Genomic DNA, 25,430 nt, shown 5'->3' on the forward strand with positions numbered 1-25,430 from the left:
CTATAAAAGTCATCTGCCATCGAGAACAGAAAAGAACATCCTGTTACGCTTGCAAACACGACGTGGCTACAGACAAGTGAAGCTCAATTCATAACATTAGAATATGACCAGAAACTTAATGTGTGACACCACAGAAGGCTCAACATGAGAGTGAAGAAAACAAATTTTGCTGGTTTTGATGATTTCCATGTATCTGTATGTCTGCTCAGATCCAGTACTCATTCTAGTTAAATAATGCTGAAGCTCCATATGACTGGGATCAGGTCTATTTACTGTGAGCAACGTTCCAATGTGTCTACTGTCACTGTGTCTGAGTGTGAGAAGAAGTTCTTTAGCAAATCATCCTGGAGTCCGCTCCCGTAGTAGAGATTCTTCAGCAGTCGTCCAGATTATAAACATGTTTTCTAACAGAACGATGCCCTCTGGTTCTGCTCCTCCAGCTGGTACATGCCCAATGTCCTCTCATCCATCCCTGTGATGCGTCATGGCTCCGGTGCTGACTGGAGTATGGTGGGGGCCGGAGGCAGGCGTGGTGGGGTCAGGCGCAGCTGCTGCTAATGGTGTGGCATCATGGCTGGGCAGCGGGCAGCTGGTCCTGGTCATCACCCTCAGCACTCTGACCACCCTGCTGCTCTTCTCTGTGCTGCTGCTGCTCTGTGCCGGCTGCCAGGGGTGAGTCAGTCACAAACGCACTCACTTCCCAATCTAGATCTATGCGAGAGACAATTGGATGATTTCAAAGTTCACTGTTGAGTACTTCAGAATAAGGAGAAGAATTACATGAGTTACATGGTGAAACAAAATGAATTCATGAATGCTGTAAATGTGAACAATTGTTTATTATCAGCGCTTAGTGTCTGATAATACTAATGACACACTTCAAAACCAGTACAACTGTAGAGTAGATACTGTACTCCGGCCACTCCGGCCCCTTGTGGACCTGTTTTGAAGGTTTCCACATTGAATAGCTGTTTTCAGACCCGCAACCTTGTCTTTGAGGCGCCTGTGTGTAGGATCGCTGGAACGCTACTGCCACCTGCTGTCTGATTGACCTCATTGCAGTCTCCACAATCGAATGTATTATTTTGAAAAAACAAATCTCAACGCGGGTTTGAAATGAGTGTCTTGTGGAGGTGAAGACTAACAACTATTTTCATAGTTCACTAGTAGTACTGCGATTAATAAACCATTTGGCGAACAATGTACACAGGTTGAGGAACATGTCAACCCTGATCAGTGTTTTGTAAGCAGTTATTAAAGGAAAGAAGAAAATGTGCATTAATTGCTGTAGGCATGTGTGTGCTGTTAAATGTTTTGAAACCTAATATTTGAGTTTAAATTGCTCTAAATGTGCTTATGTCTGGCAAATGTCTCATTTTAGTGTGTGTCTTTTGTGAACGATCCAGATATGTCGGCATGGTCCTGGTGGCTCATCCATTTCTCCTCTTGCTATGGATTGTGCCAAGTCACCCGTGTTCAGAAAATTTGCCTTGACTAATGTGGTAGTCGATTGTAGTCCACAATATTGATTAGTCATTGCAGCCCTAATTGCATAAGCAGTTCTGATATTTTCATGCAATAAGAGCTATCTAGAATCATATATTCTAACTGTCCACTTGTCTGTTGCTCCAGGCAGAAGAAGGTTGCTGATGGACATGCAGCTGGAGACCACGAAAACCTTGTCAATGGAGTAAGTATGAATTTGCCCTGGATTTGTTTGAAATCATCGCAGAAAAACACATGAAACATATTGAAAATTTCTCACTGCAAAGTCCTTAAGTCAAAGAACCGTGAAAGGGACTGGCACTGACAAAGAAAAGGAAGCAAATCCAAAAATAATACTCTGTTTTCAATGGGGACTTGCCATGGCCTCTTCTTTATGTGCTCTTTAGCACAGCCATAACTGACTCCCATGATGCTGCGGCGCATCTTAAGTGAGACAAATGATGACCTTTCCTCCCTCCCACGTCTGCATATATTGGAGTGTGTGTGTGTGTGTGTTCACTCTCACAAGTGTCTTCGCCCTTTGAGCATATTTGTGTTTGATGGATATTTTCACCTCCACCTCGGTATAGTTGTGAGATACAGAGGAGGACACTCTCGATCAGGAAGGACCTATTAAAGGGACGGACCCTGTCATATTCTGACAGATTAAGTAGTGGCCTGTGTCTTTGCCGAGATGTAGATTCTATGACATGCAATCCGTCTTTATGGTTCCTCCCGCGCGATATTAAAGGGACATCTCTCTAATCCCCGTCACTGTGTCTCTGTGTTACATACAGATAAGTCATTATATTACAGTAGTTAGTTAAATACCCTTCTAATGCTGCCAAGGCTGCAGTTGTTGAGGGACTCTTGCCATCTGTCGTCCAGGTGTTTCAAAATGTCACGAATGGATGTTAGGTTTCCGTCCTTCAGGTGACCTATTTTCCACCTCCGCACTTTATTGACAGGAACTGGCCACTGCGGGATGCCAAAAAATAGAATTGTCTCCAAAGTGCTTAACTCATCAGTTACCAGTCATCGTCACTGCTTTTGATTTTACTGCGCCAGTTACTTTGTGTTGATCCTCTCCCACATAAATGCATTCAGGATAATAAACAACAACCGGGCATTAAGGATTACGTCATTAACTGCAGCGAGTCTATGACGGCTTTGGCCAGTAGGTGGCGCCGTAAAGCTTCAGTGTTAAAACAAAGGCGGTCCCCTGTTGGTTTTTGAGACCAAAATAGTCGAAAACAATTTTAATAGCGTTGTTATTGTTGGGTGTTTTGGCGTGTAGCTCATCATTGGCTCTCATTGTACATTGTTCTCATTGCCCATAAATGTTATCTAAAAAAGAAAAGTATATTTTTATATTGATATTTCAATTATGTTATGTATTTTGGAAAAATCGATTGCATAAAACATCACTCAACATCTAGCAATGTTTGCCAGGTGTCAGTCTGATTATAATGGTTTAAGAGTGTTGACATGGCTGATGCCAGTATTTTAATTTTGTGAGCCACTGTTTTGTATGTTGTACGATGTCAACATGGACACCCATCATCCGACTCTTGTGTACAGTTACCACTGTTGGGGACTGAGGCTTGCGAGAGTTTAATGAGCAGCTTGTAATGAAACTGGATGATGGAAAAATCTGTCAGGAGGTGCACTTTTAACTCATTGTTTATTCTCATGTCCTAACTTTGTGTCACAGGATCTATGCCACTCAAATTTAGTAAATAAAATGAGTCATGGTCTGTTTTTTCTTTCGGAATTTTGTGTAAACTGAATGAGCACATCACTAGAAGCTGTTGTGGTCGTACAAAAGTGACACCTGTCGTGTGGTATCTGCAAGTTCATCTCTGCCTTCATCGAAATCACACATGCAAAATAGCCTTCTCCACCAATTTCCATGTAAGACGTGCCATTTTTGGCCACCGATCTGCCACAAAGCTGAAAATGGTTGTTGGCAAAATCTTAGGTGATTATTTATAATGAATGAGTCATTATGGATCAAGCAGTTGGCCAAACCGCGACATAAACAGGCGTCATGTTTCCATCTGGAGCTGAGCTGCAGAGATTCAGACAAAGTGGAAAATCTGAATATTTGGATGAAGTTTAGTCACATATTGTTTGTTTAGACTTTTTTTCTGTAAATCATACAGCTCTGATTTTTAGAAGTTATTTTATGTCTCATTATACAGACAAAAAAAAAATGGAAATTGTTTTCTGGTCGCCAGAAAGTGACAATCGTTGCTGTGCAGGTATCTGAAAAAGAGACAGTCAGTCAGTCTGCAGAAAGTCCACTCACTGATGGAGCCATCAGCAGCTCACACAATGGACCTCCAACCAGTGGTACAAGTAAGTGATGTCATATTAACCCTTTTTATTTATGGCATCATTTATTTTCCATGAAAAATATGTATAGATTTGTAAATTTGCTAATTCTTTTTATTGTGGTTTGTATTGTGGCAACAATCAATCATTTTAAATATACACATTTTTTCATTTTCTTTCAATTGTATTTAGATTTGTTTACTGGTTTTGATGTCTATGAGTTCCTGAGTCTGAAAATTTGCTGTACCATTTGGCTGATTGGGAGTCCAAAGGTTAGTCACAAACGTCCTCTCCTCTAGTTCTGACCGACACTGTGGACACTAGTCCCCAGCCATCAGAAGAGCTGCTCTCCAGCCAGTCAGAGCTCAGGTCCTCCAAGTGTCCACAGGACCGTGAACTGCCCAGCATCCCTCCCAACAGTGCTCTGATGGTGAACGGGCCCTCTGCCTCAGGGGACAGCACCTATGAGGTCAGTGCCGGTCATCATGAATGACTTTATTTCAGCCAGCAGGTCTGTGGCTGGAGATACTGCTGTGGTTATTTGGTTTTGGATTGAGGTGGGAGGTCACTTGTTCTGTGATATTATCGTCATGGTTATCCACCCGCTTGAGTATTCCCAGTGTCGCTGCTTGACCACAGTGGATATCCTGGACATGGATCTAGCTACTTATATCCTAATTGTATATTTTTAGTCTCTATCTTAAGTTATCTTTAACTGGACTCCTGATCTGTCTGTTAGGTGGTGAAAGAGATGGTGGCGTCATCACGTGACGTCAGCGCAGAGGACTCCCTGTATGAGACGGTCAAGGAGCTCAAAGACCCGCCTGCAAACCTCTGTCTCAGCAACGGTACCACTGAGCTCAGCCCTGACGAGCCCCCCCATCATCCGGTCCTGCTCAACGGCCACCTCAGCCCCACCACTCCGGACCGAGGACCCCTGTGTGACAGTGTGGAGTATGCCTCGGTGGACCTGAAGAAGAAGAGCCGGCACAGCCTAGATGTGGAGGCCAAGAGGCGCTCAGCCAACACGGCTATTCCTGAACGGAGCTCCGCAGAGGAACCGGAGGAAGATTCGCCGCCGCCTGTACCAGAGAAGGTTCTGGATGAAAATGACAACCAGCCGGTTTTGCTGAATGGCCTGGCTGGTGCCGGACTGCACAATGGAGAGGTGAGCAGTGGCACAAGTGTAGCTTCTACAACGTACGACTGGACAGTTGCATGACGTGTGCGTAAAGTTTCATTTCAGATTTCAAACAAACAATTCTTGTGATTTAAATCCCCTTTGGTTTGATACTGTCATCTGGGACAGCCCTAAATTCTAAAAAAAACACTGTTCATAAATCTGATGGCTCATGGTTCGCTAGCTGACAACAATGCAACTCCTGTGATGGAGGATTCCTTCAGGAGTGTCTGATGAAAACATAGCAAGAAACAGACTTTCTCCACAGCATGTTTGAACTCTCACATGTGGGTGAAGAGCTCGGGCTTCCTGATGGGACTCAGGGAAGAGCTTCCTCACATCTGAAGCGTATCAAGTTGAGGATGTATCCTGAGATAACATGCCTCCCTGATGAGTGGTTCAGGGCCTCTCTATGTCAAACACAACTCTTCCATCTCATACTTCCATTGTGTTCTCTGGCCATTGTTTCCCTGCTTTTCTCCTCTCTTTGTTTCGAGCCCTCTTCTTCTCTTTGTCTCAGATGTTTTTGCCAATTAGTTAATCAGCGCGGCTCATTTGGACGACGGTCACGTCTGACCTCAGCCGACCCCCATATCCATGATGAAATCTTGATCTACTTAGTGTCACTCTAGTTCCAAACCCCACAGGCCAGTGCTAAAACACCATCATTCATAGGTACTGCGTGCACTGTCGGCATGTCTAGTCAGCATTAATTCAGTTATTTCTCCCTGCCCGCCCCCGTGTTGTACCTTTCGAGATATGTGTGTTTGCATATATACACCCCAGGGGCTGATTTAAGGTTAACGCAGAATGTCTTGCTTTACACCCAAGTGTGACCAGCGGCACGCGGTGATTTGTCTTGTCAGGTACAGTCCATGCATGCTACATATGTGTGCGTATCTGAGCACCAGCTGCCCTACCGCCACTGTGACAGTCGGTCTGGATCAATGATGGATGATAGAGGCTGGAGAAAGTCTTACCACACACACACTCACACACGCACGCTCTCTTCTTGTGCTGGCGTGGCTCTATGTAAATGTAGGATTCCCCCTCAAGTGGGAGCTGAGTAAATCTGATTTTAGGTCTGCATTTATTATGCACACATTTACTTCCATGCTGTGTTTTAGCCGCATAATATCAGGAAACATCCGATATTCAATTTGTCATGTGTTATAAGAAGACAGATGAGTTGTTGACTCGATGTGGAAAAACACAACTACAGACAAGTTCCACATCGCAGAAGTGATTTTTCAGTTCCTCATTTAAAGGCGTGCTACTAAAAATGTGTCTTTCTGCTTTTAGATGCTGTGTGTTAGGTGATTTCTCTATAGCAATTCGTACCACTAACTCTCACCATTCACAACAGCAGCAGTTTTAAGAAGCTTAATAAGCTGGACCAGATAGTGAAGACCAGACAAGTTCTGCCCTTTGCCTGTGTTGATGCAGCCCTCATGAGGTGACATATTTTATACTTAAGCAAAAAATGCTTTAGCATATTTTAATGTTTCATCCACACTTCTAAGCCTTTTGAGGACCTTTGAGATAAGGTGAGGAGTTCCGTCACTCTGGAGGGACTCGCTGGAGTAGAGCCGGTGCTTCTCTATGCTGAAAGGTGTCAGTTGAGGTGGTTTGGGCATCTCTCGCGTTTCAGGCACAGCCAGCTGGGAGGAGACCAGGTGGAGGGATTATATCTCTTCACTGGCTTCTCAGGATCCCCCAGTCGGAGCTGGTGAATGTTGCCCGGGAGTACGGCACGACCGTTTGAAGCTGCAATGGATAAGCAGTCGAGGATGGATGGCTGGATCTATACTTGTGTTGCCAAGATCTTCCAATGCTTATGTACTTATTTTCCCATTTTTAATCTATTATTTCAGCTACAAAATGTAAGTTAAATGTAAGATTCTGTCCTTCTGCCTTTTGGCCCCTCATAACAATCGCGGTATATAATGTGGCCACATTAAATTGCCCACCCCTGACGTAGATCCATCACATCATACTGAGTGAATTGGTCTCAAATGCTACTTCATACTTCACACAGCGCTTCATGTAAGTTGGCACTTAAATGAAAGGTTCTACTTGATAGTGTTTTGTGCTCTCAAAGTGCACATTTTGGGATCACTGTTAGATTTACTTTAAAGATCTGCAAAGATGGCCACAAAAGTCATCAGCTTGTTTTATGTGTCGCTGTGGCTCTTTCTAATTGGTGAGTTAATTAAGGCGAACAGGAAAGTCCTGGTCCGTATGGCGTCTTGTGTCAGATCGATGGCCGTCTGTGAAGGTGTGTCATATTGATTCACACAGGGATAAACGCTGCATTAGAAAGAGCAGCGGTGAGCTGATGGATTAGAATAGAAGCCCGAGTCCTTAAGAGAATTATCAGTATTGACTTTTGCGTTTCGAGTTATAAAATCGCCATCAAATCTCAAAATCACGAGGGAGCATTGCATCGGTGGAAGTGTTGGAGACAGCGTGTCACTGTCGGATCAGATCTGTCAGATTTATTGTTATTTCATTGATCATCCGGGGAGAGTGGACAGAGGCGCCGCTCTCGACATGGGAATCGACTCTCGTGCGTGTATTTTCTTGATTAAAGGGCATTTATATGGCATATCATCGCTAGTGGAGGGGAGGCACTGAACATGTGCATCGATCGCTTTTGACTGCTGCAGTGAAGCTCACAATATTGCTCACCAGCTTTCTTCTCGTTGGGCTTGCTGCATCGTACAGTAGGCCACACAAGAACCTGCAGTGTCGTATCAACTTTGTCACAGCCCTGATGGCTCTTTTATATCTTTTATTTTCAGTCATGCTTTCAAGGTACAATAACCCTGTTCCTTATCAGCAGGTGCTCTTTTTCAACTGTTTTCTTCCTGTTTCTTTCTCCTTCAGGTGCCCTCCCCTGTGTCTCCTTCAGACTTCCGCAACAGTGTCTTGTCAGAGAGTGAGGTAAGTGAGCGTTTAACTCCCTTATTCCCCAAACTGCTGTTTCTCATCCCAAACCACCTTTGACTCTTTGCTCTGTTAGTGTCAAGGCCTCGAGCACTGAGATAACTGACGCAGTTCTGAGATGAGAGGGAATAATGTAAAAAAATACACTACAGGGATGGCTTCATAAATTACTGAAATTGCTGCACTGATAAAAAGCTATGAATACTTGAGTACTGTATTTGTTTAGTAGTGTTGTTCATAAAGTGGTTGACGTAAGGTCTCTTATTTAGAATAGATGCACAGAGACAACATTGATGTTTAGCCAGAAAAAAAAGGTTAGCATGGTTATTTAGCTTACTGCCAACTGGCCGTGCACTCAAGCGGAAACAGAACTGCAATGAGTGGTGCGTTCCAACATACAGGAAAAAATGTATCAAAGCAGAAGTAATAGCAAGGTTTCTATCACACCGGGCCTGGTCAAGTTGGCTGGCGACATAAATGCAAACAAATCTCAAGTGGCAACACTGGGGGCATCATGGATCACAAGATTCAAGGATGAAGTCGCTACGAAGCTAAAGTAGTAATGAAGTGGTAGGTATTGAACTGGTCCTGATGCTAAATCAGGGCTCTCAAGTGTTGCGCATTTAGAGTGTGACACACGCATTTTAACCATGTCACACTCGAGGCAGGGAATTTCACACGCATAATATGAACATCTACTGAGTGACACCACAGTATATATATATATATATATATATATATATATATATATATATATATGCAGCAGAGATGTGTACCACTCTAGGAGTCGGCTGTGTGAGGTAAACTGCAGGAGCACGCTCATGTTAAGGAGCCGTATTATTTCTGTTTTCCCTCTTTTCTTTCTGTTATAGGCGCTTATGATTGGTCAAGCACATCTACACTGTTCAAATGGGAGGGGTGGGTGCACCGCAGCTGCAGGATCACGGCATTGAAAACAGTCACAGCCCAACACTATTAGTTCAAGTAAAACTATCTGTCATTAAAATCAGATGTTTAACAGCCTAATGAAGACGAAAACACATGAGTTATGAAACACTCACACACACATAGAGAGTCCTGGATCACTGCGTTGTTCAATGACTCCTGTTCCACAGCATCAGCCTCCTGCTGCTGCACACCTCAGTGTTCTGGTAGTGTGCGAAATTGTTTTTTAATGATGTTGTCCGCCCAGACAGCGATCAGATCCCTTACTGCCCGGCATCTATCATGTTTGTGTGGAGTGAAGTCGTGTAGTTTCCGGCATCTAGTGCCGAGAGATTCCGAGGTGCAGCTCTCCAGGTGTGTTAAGTCCACGGCCAAAACCCGGTTCGCTTGTGTTCACATGCCAAATGCACCTTGTCCTGAGACAGAGTCCACAGTGTTAAAAGCCCCTAATGCACTTGCCCAGGAGGAGTGTGAGTGTGACAGAAAGAAATAAATTGAGAAAAAGTGCAGTATTCTTCTAAACACCATTCGTTTAGTGGGTAGAAGTGGCTAAATAATAGTCTTTAATGTGGACAGTTCCACTGACATTCTCAGACTACGGTGGCCTATAGAGGACATAAAGCAAGTCTCATGATGGATTCATGAACTTTATCATTTTGAAAAAGCATAAAAAAAAAAAAGATGCTTCCAGAACCTGCACCCACCACGGCCGTGTCTGGAGCAGGTTGTACACCCCTGGTTTAAAGTATATGTGAAGATAACAAACCTTAAATGTATCCAATACAAATTTCCCTGATCATTCAACCATATTCAAGACAAAGACCGTTAAAAAGATTTTATTTTCACTTTTTTTTAAACCATATTCACACATTTTCCTCTCTGCAATGTCAGTCATGCAAACTGGTGATTTCTCACTAGTATTTTAGAACCTCTATAAACCATTACATTAGTCTTGAACAGTGGTCATCGCAGCAGCCATTGGCCAACCCGGTCGCTGACCTGCCAATCAGACACTACGAGCTGACATCAGAACTTGCTGAATGTAGGGGAGAAAAACAAAGAACAAGTGTTTCATTTAGTGGTTTTAAGTATAAATAATCATAACCAGTGGAGCGTAAGACTGTTGTACTTGCTAATGGTGGAAGAGGCAACAAACCTCAGGTGGGTGAATAAGTTGTAGCACAGACACACACACTTAAATTGTAAGATGGCAATGCTGGTAAAGTTACTAAACTACTGTGCTTTCTTCTCCTCCAGTCTGCGGTGTATTCTACAGTCGACAAAACAAACGGCTCTCTTGCCGTGAACCCCGAAGAAAAAGAGCACGACTACAGCAGCATTGCCGAGATCAAGGGTCTGGTACCGGCGTCGTCCTCCAGTGACTTGTACGCCACGGTCCGAGACATCTACACGCAGCCCGGCGAGCCCCTAATGGGGGACGAGCCCACGTTCGACAGCACAGATCCTGGTTACGAGGCCATACGCATCCCAAAGACTGGCAGCTCAGATGATGACTACAGAGGTGGAGTAGGAGCCGACGGATCAGACGCCGCCAAGGCCGAACCGGACTACGAGTGTGTAGGAGAGTTTGGGCTCAATAGAGAGACGTCACGCCTCTGATTCCATTCAACTTATCAGAATCCTCAGTATTGTGGGATGAAAAAACTCATCCCCCTCATCTTCAGTGCAGAGCGTCGGACTTGCTGCATTGATCATCCACGTATCATTGATCATATCTCTGCTTGGGTACGCTACATCTCCTGAAATCCACCACCATGGCTCATTGGTACGAGTAACTGAGGCAGCCTGTGCCTCCCATTCCTGCTTGGTTCGTGGTATAATGCACTTTTGTTTCAAATAACTGTGTGGAAAAATAATATGCAGACAAAATCTAATTAATCACATCAACGAATTACATGTCTTAAGGATCAGTCTAGTGCCTGTCGCCTGAAACAGTCCGGTGCCAAATCAAGATCAAGATAGCTCTGATGTTTCTTCTGCCTTTTTAGTTGGTAGAGTTCTTGAGTTGCAAATTGTTTAAGATGTACATACAGAAAACACTTGGTAAAAGACTTGTTGTTTGATGGGTTGTAACATTTTATAGATGTTTTGGGGTTGTAAAATATAACTTCACAGTTTTATTAATCTGTTATCACTTTATCAGACATTTGCTCACAAATGGAATCAAATATTTTAAGGTCTGAGTATAACCATACAATTCAACAAGGGCAATTCAAACAGAATCACTCTCAACAACTGTTCTCAGAAGCCCGTACCGACTTCTTTCTTTTGTTACCATTCTCCAAGATGGCATCACTAGCAGTTCTACCGTCGTAGACGCCCAGCTAAGTATGATGAACAACACAAATGAGCGGGACTTTTGATAAGCAGACACTTAAATACCCTCTTTTACACGTCCATGTCAACCTTTATGTGACTTTTATATTTATTTAAAAATACAAACTAGTGTTATTGTGACATGTCGTTGTAAAAGAAGTAGCTTTTAGAGAAGTCTCTTGTGAAGCTAACGGTACGCATATCTGTGACTTTTAAACTTAAACAATGACATTTATTTTTGCATCGCCATAGATGATTTTGTAACGTTGATGGTGTTTTTGTGACGTCCTTGTTAGAGCCCGGTACATTGATGCTGTCAGGGTCATATTATTACGGTACCACAGTTTGAAATGTAGCAGGTTAAAAAGACAGCTGCACAGAACTACACAGTATTTTGTGAATGAGTTAGCACTTACTGTAAATGATGCAAACACACGGCACTGTGTTTCATGGAAATGAGAAGGCAAACTTGGAGCTCCACTTCAACTATGAATCCTACTGTGATCTACATATCGACCCAGTAAAATAGGCAAAACATTATCAGATTTTACTTTCCAGTGCTAGCCTGAAATGTTCAAATCAATCTCCTGTCATCATGGTGTTTCTTCTGCTTTATTTATTAAGTTATCAGACAAAAGCTTCTGAAAATTCAATAAACAACCCAAGGTTTCAGTCAAAGTAGATTCTTTTGTTTGTGAAGATGAAAAAATTAAATGAATGTCATTGCAAATGAGGTTTTATCAATGCCATGCTTGAGAGTTATTTGAACACTTCAGCACAACATGAGTCAGCTCATCCTTCTTTTTCACTTTTAAATATGATTTCTTTTAACCAGAACTCTCAGACTATTATTATTTTTAATGTTCACTGATTTATACCCTGTTCTTTTGGCGTCTGCTATCTGGCGTCTGATAAAACTTCCTAACAGTTGCGAACAATCGCTGAAACGGTGGTACATTGTCTTGGTACATTCATGAGCTTGGTACTTTTATTTAAGTCTGAAATGTGATATACGTGTGTGTTTTCACTGTATTTTACTGTACATATGTTTCAATGAAGCCGTATCCTCTCCTCCACCGACATCTGAAGTAATAAAATATTAAAGAATCTGTCATGGTTTCATTAAAACTCACATTGCTATGATTCAAAAGAAAATGATTTTTGTTGTGGAAATTATCCACTTATAAAGCATTAGGGGATGAAACTTCCTTCCTCTTTAATGGTTCTCATAATACTCATTTTTTTGGGATTCATTTTACGATCCTTAGCAATTTGAATTGAATTTGTATCATGTGTTCCTAAATTTTTATTTCCAATGTATTAAAAAGAATAGAAATTAATCCAAGAATGAAGTTGAGATGGCAAAGTACAAAGGTCATCGTTACTTGTTTCCACATCCACAAATGATGAACCTTGTGAATGAATGCCACCTGGAAACTACATCATCACAGAATGCATGAGATAATTGAGAACAGTGAATCCGTACAATAACTGTTAAGTTGCTGCATCTTTCCTAGACCAAGATCAATAGAGTGATGCCATGAAGTAGAACAATGAGTCCGGTTACCGTGGATAAATAAGAGTGCCAGAAAAAGAGTTTGAGCACTGCTGGGTTCAGTATGTAGACGGATGTTTTGACCTTACCTTACTTCGGTCTGACCATGAGACCCAACAATTAACCTTGGAGGTATTAGGAATTTACCATTACAGTATACTGTTTATATAATGCACAAAGTTGATGGGCCATGCTCAAGATTCTATTCCATTCTACCTACTGACCCTCTGATGTCCCGACAACATGGCTCTCTTGCCTTTCGCTGTTCTGCGTTGGTCCTGTGCGTGTTCAAATCCAACAGGTGAACTACAGGAGCTGAAACTGCATCCAAGCATTTTCATTTTCACACTGAAGAGGATGGGACGCAAGACTGCCACCCTGATCGATTTGGGGCCACAAGAAAAACAAGTACATGGCTGCCTACGTTTTGCCACAACAAACAGTGTGACCAACTCGACACCATACGACCGCTCCCCATACAGCAACAATAAAAGCACCCTGTGTGTACGGACAGATAGAAATGTGTATCGACTCTACGTCTCCCCGGGGACAGGGGATTGAGGAGATGGTCCCTCGCCGCCCCTCCCTCTGCTAATGAGGTCATTTGTTTCTCTTACTACCAGCCGAAAACTCAGCCGGGGTGACAGCTGCCTGCGATCTCAGAGCACAGCCTGTTTTGGCAGTTATGCACATCTGTCACTCTGCTCTGGCCGGTTTCCATTTTCCACATGTGAATATTTCATGACATGGATTTTCTATCAAATAAATTCATTCATATGTGCTGTGGCGTGGGGCGCTGGAGTAGCGGCGGCTTGTGTGTGCACTTCAAAATGCAATTATCTAGCTGGCTATGATTTCATAAACACACAACACGAATAATGCCTCGCTTCAATTCACTTATTTATATTCAATCATGCTGTAAAGTTCGGAAAGAGCAACTGAAAGTTTCGCCTCACTTCACCCAAACAGTTTGTGAGACGAGAGTGACATATCAATATTTAAAATAATATTGTTGAAATTAGTCTCCATAAAATATACCACTGGAGCTTGGGCTGCCACATGCCAAGTGTAGCTTCACTTGTCCTGCCTTGTAAAATGTTGTGAGAAAGCATCATAGAATTAGCTTGAGTAGCATCAGTGACTCTCTTTTCAATATCACCATCAGAAGCATGTGCACCACCCAACCACCCTAAGTTTAGCAGGAAATAAATACAGTGGTATTTATTTTACCCACGGCACGCTTTGCCGTGGGTATTATTTTACCCACGGCACGCTTTGTTATTGTGCATAACGCAGCCTCTGTATGCAGACGCGTCCCATTAGCTACATTTACTGACTGTTTTTTCTTCATATTGAACTGTAAAACCTTTCCTGTCTCTGCACTGGACCGTGGTAGAGTGTCACCGGGGAGGTGCTCCTCGACACCTCCGAGGCACACACTCCAGGGTTTGATGTCCTGTTGTGGGCTGGAGCTGGGACAGGGATGAGGCGAGTCTGGGACAGAGCGTTACTTGGTTTATGACTTTGTCACAGCCAAACTGCACAGAAGCGCACATTCAGAGCTGGACACGCACCGGGCACCTCTTCACTTCTGGAGAGACGTCACTCACTCGGCAACCCCTCCCACATGCAGCGGCCACACACATAGAGGAACAGCGCACCTGCAGCACACACTCTACATTCACTCCTACAAAAGCCTATTTTAAGGCTTGGAACACATTATTTCTTTTTCCATTCATTGTAATGGGAAAAATGGATTCAGATTTCGAACAAATTGCTTCTCTGGAACGGATTGTGGTTGAGAACCGAGGCACCACTGTAGTTTTGGAATTGTGTTGTGCTGTCACCTTAAGAGTCTTCACAGCCTAAAAGCGATGTTATCCGACACATTTTGAGCAAATATTTCACCAAAACAAAACACTTTCCTAGCTTATCTGAACCTCGTCGGGGAGGCAGCAGCTGGAACAAAGAGCTCCAGACTTCCTTCACCATAAAAACCTTTTGGGGAAATATTGAAACCTTCCAAGGGACAAAGTATCTCAAGTGTGTCCCGGGTCTGTCCCGGGCCCCCACCTACTGTATGTGCCCAGGAAGCATCCTGGAAAGATTCTAGTAAGCTATGTTTTAATGTGCAAAAAAACAGTAAAACAGATTTATCATGTTAACATGAACAGGACGAGGCTAAAAAAACAATGTTGTTTTCAGAAATCGAAACAGCACCGCATCATTTTTCATTTAAAACTGGGGCAATCTGGTAATTTGGAACTCCCGTGACGCCAGGAAAGTAGGGTACTTGTCTGAAACAAGTGGGTTAGCGTTAAGCATGTCTGTCTGCTGTAAGTTTTCTTTTCCACTTCTCTCCCGGCCTGCGCTCCTCCTCCTCCTCCTTCTCCTGCTGCTCTCCGGCCTTGCGTCATTGTTTTGAATGGAGCGTCCTCCCCGCTGCTGCTGGAGGAGGAGAAGGAAAGGTGGGGGCTTGTGGAGGCGTGTGCTGTGCTGACCAATCGGAGGCCGACTTGACCGCGGGACCGCACATGTTTACAGGCAGCATTCCGCCGGTAGAGCCGCTGCACAGTGCCCGGACTGGACTTTTGATGGCAGGATCCGGATTCGCTCCGCGTCCGCGTTCACGCTTTGTCCCCAAATATTCGAGCGCATGACAAACGCGCTGCTTTGATCACACGGTGATCATTCGACGTAATCAGCGTCAGCGACTAACAATTCATGCGTTTTAGCGCGGGAAAACGGATATAGCGGAGAATCGTGTTGCACAGTGCCGACGCTTCCTGAAAACGTCAGGCTGTCCGTGTTTTGCCGGCGTCCCCTCGGCTCTCAGGGAGCAGCAGGGATAACAAACAGGTCGAGGAGGAGGACTGGCAGCCGGCTGTATGTGGAGCTGTGGCGGCGAGCCGACCACGTACCCACGGTGTGTCACCGGTGCTGGTTTTATCCAATTTGGTGCTTTGTTTAAGGGGAGCGTTCTTGCTGCTGCTCGGCTCCCGAGTATGTTGCCGCTCTGCAACGTTCTGTCGAGGCTGTCGGAGCGCGTAGTCTGCCCGCTGTGGTTCGGTGTTTTCCTCAGCCTTGTTTATCGGTCGTAACTCGATAAATCTTCGGCGAGTCGCTTCCGAATTCCATACACATATATTTGAGTCATGCATACACGGCGTCTGGTGAAGCGCTCCATCCTCGGCAGCCGCGTCTATGCGCCGAGTCCGACGGGTGACGGCGCTCCAGTGACCGGCGTGGTGCAGGCTGTCAAGCAGGAAAACAGAGACGCGTCGTCGGCCGCTGGCGCTCGCAGAAGCGTCTACACGGTGCTCATGCAGGACGGAAGCCTGAAGGAGTTTTCCGAGGAGGAGATATCTGCCGGGATCAGCCAGAAGGTTCCGCTCAAGTCCAGCTTGAAGGTGTGTGGCACTTCACTGTTACTGTGCGGTTTGTTTTTTGCATCATTTCACCGGAGAGCCGCTGCGGCTCCGGCTAAAACGCGCGCGCAGCTGCACATCCGCAATGCAAACGGCGTTGTTTTGCATCCAATGGCGGCATGTCATGACATTTAGCGACGGTATAAATGTGGGACAAAGGGCTTGAGAGGGCCCGGCCGTGTTTGTGTGTGGGCTAGTGGGTGGGTGAGCCGAGGCAAACAAACAAGCTCCGACTGCAGCGGTCTGCTCGGTGACAACGGCCCTGTTTGACGTGCACGTCCATCACTCATGCAGTTCTATTAAGTCTCGCTCAAAGTGCACGTTTAACGCCAACATGCGTCTGTGATTGCCTTTTTTTATGATGTTGTTATGCAACATTGAGCGCGGTAATTGTTGCTAGTTGTCTTCCAGGAAGTTGAGACCCAAACGGATCATGCACAGCTTGACATGAAGATCATTTAAGGAAGTCTGTACGGACAAAATACGTGCGAGGGGAAGCGTGTTGTGTCCTCAAATGACTTGATCATCGAGTCCGGTGCATTTTTTCTTTGGAATGCGGCCGTGGAATGCCCTGTTTTGGAAACGTTTTCTTAACGCAACATTGCGTCGCAACAACTCATATTTACGGCGTCTGCATTTCTTGTTTAAGTCAGACTTTTGACAAATCGAGGGCAGCATAAACAAAACAAAAAGAGCAAAAGTTATCAAAGAAATCTGCCTGCATTTATATATATAAATATTTTTATGTTTAATGTGAAATTTAAATACTGGATTTCAAATATATTAAGTGGATGTGTTTGCCATAAATGAAAAATTCTTTGGGGGAAATAAGTGTTAATACTATAAACAAAATGAAAAGCTAGATTAAGTGGTAGGTTTGTTAATATCAAAAACAGCAACACACTTGTTTTGGGTTTTCTTACCTTGTTCGGTACGTAGACTCTCATGCATGTCCGAGGAATTGTGCATTGAAAACACTTGACTGACCGTGCACATTGGCCTTGCTGCTAGAAAGATGAGTTATACGCTGCTGTGGACCTGATTCCACCGTCAAGTCTGGGACAATGCATGTAAACATGGACAAATATAGATGCCATGGTGGTGAGTCGCCTCCTGTTTGGGTTTTCCCCTCAATGTCATTATAGATTCGCACTGTTCTTTGTGATGGCCCAAATAAGTGTCAACTATTGTAAGCTGTTTTTTCAGTTGTTCGGTTTTTCCAAGCATAAGATGGTGTCTAAAGTTATCTACGGCAGTGTTTTCGAGGGTGTTATGTTGTTTGTTAACACAAAAGGTACTTGCTCAACAGTAGTGCAGCAGTTATAACCATGGCATAGCTTGCACCATTTCTCTTCACCTTTCCTAACTTTCCTAACTGCAGCATGTGGTATTTAAAATGCTCCCACAAGAAAGCAACAGTTGGATGATTGGCACTGCTTTTGTTTTCCGTTTGCACCCTGTTCAAAATGCAGCGCACAAAGGCGGTTGCACAATACAGTTGGAGTTGGCGGCCGTGCAGGAGTGCAGCTGAGAGTCCTGTCAGCACAATGGTCAAGTCTCTTTCAGCGCGACTCAATTCTCCACCGAGGTCGAAAACAAGCTATAAAATTTAGAGCGGAGTGAGGAGGGGGGGGCGGTTCTGTCCTCTCGCGGATGTTGATTCACATGTGTTTTTCTGTACGTGGATGTGCTGTTTTGGATTCTTGATCGAGGGTTGTTTGTGAGGGTTTGCCTCTACCTTTGAGCAGCGGCTGTAGAGCCACAAAAGCAAACTCACTCATGTTGGCAGCGGGCGGCGTTCGGCAAAGAATCTGGAATACTTGGCACTGTGCCTGCCGTGGCAAACAAATACCTCTCTTCGTGCAACTTGTTGACTTTTTGGTTGGTTTGTGTCGTGAGACCCACGTAGGACAGATTTCCCACTCCATACAAAGAGGTAATATTTGTATTTTTTTCCTTAATGATGCTGTTTTTCAACATTTTCTGTTACCATGGGAGTTGACGACCAAGTTGATGGTCATTGGTTTTGTGAGGACTAAACAGACCTACAGACACTGGAAATGCGTTTTAGTCTGACCACCTTAGACTAGGTTGTATTTAGAACCACCAAGCTGCATGACTGTATAAATACATACAGTGCTCACTTGATTTTACACACACCGCCGCTACACATTTGAATGATCCCTCATTTCAATTAAGGTGATCTCACTGTGAGATCGAGGTGGTGAAAAGCGGAGTAGAAATCAACAATGAATTCCAACACTTTTCTAAACATCCCCATTTAAAGTCAGTGTAGTCTTTTCATTTTTCAGATCACGTGTCACTGCTCATTTAACAAATAATCCACTGTAAAATACTTGTTCCATGTGTCTGGGTGAGAGACAAAATTTGCATGTGATAATTAGACTCTACTTCATTATTAATTATTATTATGATTAATAATATATTTTTATATTTAGATATGGATCTTTACATTGATGTTGCTCTAGATTTTCTCTTACACGAGTCCTCCCTCACCACATTTGTGATTGTTTTTTGTGCCACAATTTTTTTTTATTTTTCAGAATTCGAATAAAACACTGGGTCTGCCTCAATATACATATTTTTGTGTTGCAAGCTATAAATTTCAGAGACAGAAATCCATTTGGACATTCCATAAAGCACTCACAATTGGTGGGGGTCTTGTTATTGTGATGAAATGAGTCATGCATCCACTATGGCCTGTTAACACCGAAACAGATGCAATGGCATAATCTGATGCTGTACTCTGTTATTGGATGTATTGGCTGTTTTCATGGCGGTTGCATCGGTGGAGCTTTCAGTGCTGCTGCTGCCACGCAAGCATTACACCGGGAAAACAGCGGGTGCATCACGGTCACGGCTAGAGCATCGCGTGAGAATGTGTTATGGATATTCTGGATATGAGAAATTGCTCTGGTTTAATAGAGAAATCAAGGCGTGTGTCAATCATAACACTGCATCAAACTCTAGAGGAACCCGAAAATAAAGTGACGTAAATAAAAAAAAAGAGTGATCTTTCGTCATGTGAAAAATGATGGCAATGCTTTAGATGAGGATCACAGCCTGCTAGTACTCCACCTTGTGCCCGGGGGTTGATCTGCGGCAGTGCCGTTGAAATGCAGTTTCATGAGGTGTGAATTTTCTCGCATTCAGTGAATTCACTGCCATGTGAACAGAGCCTTAAAATTCTATGGCCAGGATGCGGTCCAGAGATGGTTTCTATTGCAGATGCATGATGGTCACGATCCAACTGTTACTGCATTTGCACGGAGACTGGAGATCAAATTTCGATGCGCCTTGAAACGGATCATGAGGAACGCATTAGTGTTTGGATCTGTGGAATGGTGTTTTATATACATATGATAACATTTAAACTCCTTCAAGAGCCAACTTGGGACCTCGCCTGCGTCGTCCAAAACTCGGATTCTTTGTCGATGTTGACGGTGCCGCTGCTGTGTAGCCGTCCTTAAGTCACGTGGGCTTTTCTTTCAAATAGAATCAATTTTCTTAACCGGCTCACAACAATCACTGCATTAAGCCTGAAAGGCTGTTGTGTTTGTTTAGGTGATATTTAAGACAATGGACAATGGTGAGTGTGTGTGAGAGGGTGGAATCATTACCTTATAGCACCGTAACATGATTAGGCTTCAATTACACACACATGCACGCACACAAGCGTGACATACTTTGAACGCTCTGCTGAAGCGGGCAGTGGTGTGTGTCCCTTTGACTCTATTTTGGCTTCTCTTTTGTACTTCTCAGCAGCCTGATGGCTCAGTTAACTGCAGTGTGTGCGTAGGTGCATGCAGGTATTCATGCGTTGAGGAATGCATTTGTTGTGTTGTGTAAGGGAAAAGATGGATTTTTTTTTCTCTTTATTCCTTGAGCCACAAATAGGACTTGTTAGCATTTTAGTCCCCCATCAAATCTCTGAGCTTTTTTTTTTTTTTCAAAATTTGGGGTTCTGTTTGCAGGTGACCTCTGCCCCATTTGTTACCATATAGTCCTGCTTGCTTCACATTTGAACCAAAAGAACTCTTCTGATGTGGAATCTAAGAATAATGTTCTCTGTTCATCTCTGTCTAGCAGTGTGCCACAAGTGGACCTCCAGAGGGACACAGGATAGAAGGCAATTCCCTCTGCCCAGAGGCTGCTGAGGACCAGCGTCTTGTCGAAAACAAACGTTGCGGTCGGGACCTGGACACCCGATCTGTGTCGCTTCTCGAGCAGAAGCGCAAAGTAGTGTCCTCCAGCATCGATGTCCCTCATGCCAGGTAGGAGAGCCGGTCATATGATGATAATCTGTGTGACCACGGTACTTGGTTGAGCTCGATAGAGTACAGAGTTTATACCTCTTTACCTCGTGACGCCGATATCATCCTGTTTTGTGCTGAAGGGAGAGTGAAATCAGGTTTTGCACTGCACATGCTATGTAGCTGCCAGATTGCTGCTACATTGAGAACACATTTTCGCTCAGTCTGCACCCACGAGTCTGAGTTCCATCCTAGAGGGAGTTTAAGTTGGGCTGGTACACAGAGTTCATGGAAGGTTTGTGACATAGATCTGTCAATTCAGTTTATGAGGACTGACTTCGGCTGTTTTATCTTCATACGTTGGACAGCCCATCTTCCCTTGGTAGGGTGCTTGTTATATTCTGTTGCGTGTACATTATTCAACATATGCAGTCTGTTTGCGCCTCTATTTCAATGGCTGCAAGTGAATTCATCTATCTCTAATTAAACGGCAAGTGATGCGGCTTATTATTCTAGACATTATTCTCTAGCGGTGTGTTCATTTGTTCGATAGCTGGGATGTGTGAGGTTAAAGTAGAAATTGGCCATTATCAGAGTAGAACTGACCTAAAAGGAAGTTGAGTTGGGGTTTACCTCTGAAGTCATTTGCATGGACGTATGTTGAATGTGGCTACATTTCTGAGTGAAAATTACAATGGCAATATGAAAATTGCCAATTTGCATAGAAGACACTAGTAAGAGCCTCCATCATTTGCAGCATCATTTACTAAAGCACTATCTTTTGAGAAAAATCAAATCTTGACCTCATGAACAGTCGAAAACATAATGGACAATTCAATTTCTTAAGGAGCCACATTGCTCACTGTCATTGCTGTGACGGTCTGTCAAGCTGTAAGACAGAAGGACGGAAGAAAAAGAGTGTCACATTTGGAGCTTAGTTGCTTAAATATTTAGGAAAATACCATTAAAAATTATCATTACATATTGAATATATATTTTAAAGTTTTATACAGTATATGTTGCTGTTAAGGATTCTCGATGTAGATCATGAATATTGGAAGATCTTGGCCACAGGACTTCAAATAAAACATGTAAATATGATAAAGTGTTTTTGGTTTGATAAAGTAAGTAAAGTTTTGTTTATTCTGAGGGACAAGAAATGTTAAAATGATCATAACTCATTAAAAGAATTAAGTGTAACATTTCAGTATAAGTGTTCAGTGAAATACAATATGCCACATTTACATAGAATGTGGGAACATTATAAAAACCTAAAATTGTAAAAAAAAATATGAATATATATTTTTCTCATGAGGCCCACATAAATACAGGCAGAACTCAGCATGTGTCTAGAAGTCTAGTCTAGAAGCAAGTATTACTACGACTAACTAACAGGTATTGACTTTTAACTTTTCAGTTTGTCTTCACAGTAATAAGCAATTATTCAGTCCTTGTTGCCAAAACTCAACGTTGCTTTTGTGTCTTATTCCTGCAGCTATCAATGTAAATACAATTCCTGCTGGATGGACCCCCATCAAATATGTGCAATTATTGTTACTTTGATTTACAGTCTCACTCAGTGAGACTTTAATCCCACTTGGGGGGGGGGGCGCTAAAGGGAGATTTTTTTAGCTGGTCAGCATAATCGGGCAATGAAGGCCAGACACAGAGGGCTGTTAAACATTTATGTGCTGCTGTGAATTGCCTAATGAAAAACAACATTCATTGAATAATAAATGTGAAACACTAATCTTTTGTAAAGCAGTGTCCCGCTATTGATCATCGCTCCCCTTTGCTCATCTTATCGCTGGTGCTGGAATGCGATCAATGCTGACTCATTAAAAGTCACTCGACCGTCTTGTTTCAGAAGTTGCTGATTATTTGTTGAATTACTTTTATTGTTCTTAATCTAGTGTGAGGGGGGGGGAGTTCCTATCTGATCTCATTGTCGTTCTGCTTGGATTACCCGTTCCTCATTGCCGTTTCACCATTGTTTATTGTACACTGCCTCTAACCAAGCTGCACATGGCATCCATGGCGAAGCAGAGGAGAGGACTTGTGAGAAATGGACTGGATTTGGAGCGCCCCCTAGCTGTTAAAATAGTATTCTGAAGAAGTTATGATTTAGGTTTCGCAATCATTATTTTCAGTGAAGGGCCAACGATTAGCATTTAGCTGGGCTCTAGCAGTTTATTCAGTGATGCTGACATGATTGTTGAAAAATATAATTTCATTGTTGGAAGAATGCAGGAAGAAACGGCACTTCGATTACATGCATGTGTGGGCATGTAGATTGCCCATGTGCTTTAAGTTAAAGTATCTTACCAACCTGAAAGTGGATACAGAGACCTAAGACAGATCAGGAAGAACTGCCAAAGAACATTGGACGGTAGAACACACTGTACATCCCAAGCAGTCCCCCCAATAGGCTTTTAGCTAGGGGGGCGTCTGGGCGTTTACAAAACGTGAAAAAATGGACGCCCAATTCGCGACCATAGCTTGGCCGCCAAGTTACGGCGGTATGTGGTGGCATGTGGCGGCCAAGAATCGAGCTTCCATGTTTTCATTTTTTGCAGACGCCCCCTAGCTAAAAGCCTGTCCTCCTAACAATTTCCGACATGGTAGCACCGTCATTACTGAAGGGCTGGGGAGAACCCTGCTTACCAAAATGTTTCTTTGAATTTCAGACTCAGACTCTTTGATCAGTAACCAACAGTGGTCCGCACGACAATCGTCATTGTTTGGTCATTTGGATTCAACCAAAGTGTGTTGAACATTAATTCCGTTGTGTGTCAAAATGTGGGTTGAATATTCAGAAAAAGTGCAACCGTGCGAACAATAAACGTTCTCAGCCGAGCCACGGCACTGAGCGCTCTTGATCCATTCTCTGCGCTGTTCTCCAAGTTATCCCCTCAGTGACCTCTTTAGTGCATGACGGCATCATTTCCTCGAGATTAAGATCCATTGCTCCCGTCTTTCGCACACCTGCGACCGATTTCCAATGTCGCGGCAGCGCTTGGGAGGAAAACAAGTAGCCAGTGACCACAGAGCAGCATTTTTCTGTAATGGAGGTGGAGGGGAGGGATGATGGAAAGCAGTGATGGGGTAACAAAGCAACTAAGGAGGCGTGTGGAGAGAGTGATGGGTAGAAGGAAATGAACGGAGCATGTAGAAGAGCATGTATGGCAAACAAACCAAATGCCTTTTATACTGAGAGAAATCTCGAGAGACGTCTGACCTCCAGGATGGCAATTTCGCTCTCAGAAGTTTCCTCTCTGCTGGTGATTTACCAAGAAAGCTCCTTGTGGTTGATGGCTGTGGCCTGTCAGCTCGATACAATACGTTACCGGGGAGTGACTGAATTACCCCAATGCCTCATCTGCAAGCATCGACAGAATTGAGGGAAAATGACAGCAAGCGATGTCGTATGGATGTTATTCCCCTGGGCTGTGGTGGGGCAACATTACTGGCCTGTCAGCATGTCCTCAGACGTCACAGCAGAGTTTCCCCTTCACCGTATTTGTTTACACCGCAGACTCTCTATTAGATCTTGAGACAAAAATCAATAGCTGCCATTTTCTGATGGTTAATTTTCGACACCAGCTTCACAGAGCTGTAATGCAAAGCATCTTAGGACCACGGTTGTATTAATGCATGGATGGGGAAATTCAATGAAAGTACCCAGCTGAGTGCTTTGCTTCTGGACAAGAAGACAACTTCTGATTGTATTATTGTTTTGTTCAAAGTTACATTTAGATCTTCAGACTAGTATTGTGATTGTATTGTGTTATTTTTTTTATTGAATCACAGTTAAAGAGCTACATTTATTGACATACTGCGAAGGTCACTGATGCCTATGCAATAATTTATAATGAGTTGTCACTGCACACAAGCATAAACTCTAAATAATGGTCAAAATATTTAGTTGAAAACCACGAGTTCTTAGCTTGCTTCCTCCCGTCCTGACCTCAAGTGACATCTAGTAGTGGTATGAAAGGCTGTCACCTTATAACCATGTGGAGATGCCAATGGAAATTGGGCTCTTATCACCCTCTGTGTCCCTGCACTCTGACAAACTCAATGGTATGAACGTGTGTTTTGTAAAGCCACTTTTAGGATATAAAACAGCCATGTTGATATTTGATGCCTGCTCTTACTGTAATGTGTAGCTTAGCTGTTGCCATGATTCCTGTTAACAGATTGCTCTGACCCCTTCCAACAGCAACTGGCCGACCTGCGTATGAAGTTCTCTTGACATACTGTAGGTAAGAGTCAGTGGAAACAAGAGACGGCAGGGGCCAACCGGTGGGAAGTTGAGGCACGGGTCTTGACAAATGGCATTATGGAGACTAATTGATAGCAGGGGAAAGGAAAATCAAGAAACTTTGCTGCTTATTATCACTAAGTCCAAAAACAACAGATGCAAAAGCTCAAATCATCTTCTCTCAGTTGCCAGAACTTTCGGTCAGAGCATGAAGGAGGTTGCTTTTCTCTCTCTAAGTAACTTGTTGTTATTGTTTTCTCTTTTTTGTGTGTGTCTGAGATGAAGACTGTTCCTTTCTATACAAAGTTGTGGCTTTTGTTTAACCAGGTTGAGTGAAAAACAGATATTACAGAATTCTTAGATTACAATTATGTCTTAATTTTCATAAGCTGTTTATATATTTTTTCTAGTTTTTGTCTGAACTGGTGAACAAACAAGGCAGCTATCTTAACAAATTTCTGCTTTTCTCCCGAGACTTTGTTTACGGCTCTGGCAGATGTTTATGGTCGTATTCAGATGGTCGCTCATTCCAAGTCCTAACACTGATGCAATCGTCCAGTTAAGGCACTTAAAAGGAAAAATAATTACTCTGTGCAACCAATGTATTTTGCGATTCAATCTGAGCCAACCTTTCTAAAAACAAATCGTCGAAATGGTGGTCATGTTTTGGAGACCT

At 43.4% G+C, this 25,430-nt stretch overlaps 2 protein-coding genes across 3 annotated transcripts in view; both read left to right on the forward strand.

The window, feature by feature from the left end:
* The window catches only part of pag1 (phosphoprotein membrane anchor with glycosphingolipid microdomains 1), a 42,801-nt gene extending 30,456 nt beyond the window's left edge, over positions 1-12,345 (forward strand). Inside the window, exons 3-9 of the mRNA XM_053862432.1 lie at positions 441-672; positions 1,633-1,690; positions 3,750-3,846; positions 4,122-4,291; positions 4,562-4,990; positions 7,892-7,948; positions 10,154-12,345. Of these exons, the coding sequence (XP_053718407.1) occupies positions 485-672; positions 1,633-1,690; positions 3,750-3,846; positions 4,122-4,291; positions 4,562-4,990; positions 7,892-7,948; positions 10,154-10,516 (1,362 nt within the window). The 5' untranslated portion in view covers positions 441-484 and the 3' untranslated portion in view covers positions 10,517-12,345. The remainder of the gene's footprint in view (positions 1-440; positions 673-1,632; positions 1,691-3,749; positions 3,847-4,121; positions 4,292-4,561; positions 4,991-7,891; positions 7,949-10,153) is intronic.
* Positions 12,346-15,428: 3,083 nt separating this feature from the next.
* The window catches only part of znf704 (zinc finger protein 704), a 40,514-nt gene continuing 30,512 nt past the window's right edge, over positions 15,429-25,430 (forward strand). The window contains exons 1-2 of one of the 2 annotated variants that reach the window (XM_053861880.1): positions 15,429-16,198; positions 20,324-20,511. In XM_053861880.1, coding sequence (XP_053717855.1) covers positions 15,944-16,198; positions 20,324-20,511 — 443 coding nt within the window. In that variant the 5' untranslated portion in view covers positions 15,429-15,943. The remainder of the gene's footprint in view (positions 16,199-20,323; positions 20,512-25,430) is intronic. The other variant, XM_053861881.1, reaches the window with a different exon arrangement.

Source organism: Synchiropus splendidus, chromosome 4, assembly GCF_027744825.2.
Source record: "Synchiropus splendidus isolate RoL2022-P1 chromosome 4, RoL_Sspl_1.0, whole genome shotgun sequence".
Classification (NCBI taxonomy): domain Eukaryota; kingdom Metazoa; phylum Chordata; class Actinopteri; order Syngnathiformes; family Callionymidae; genus Synchiropus; species Synchiropus splendidus.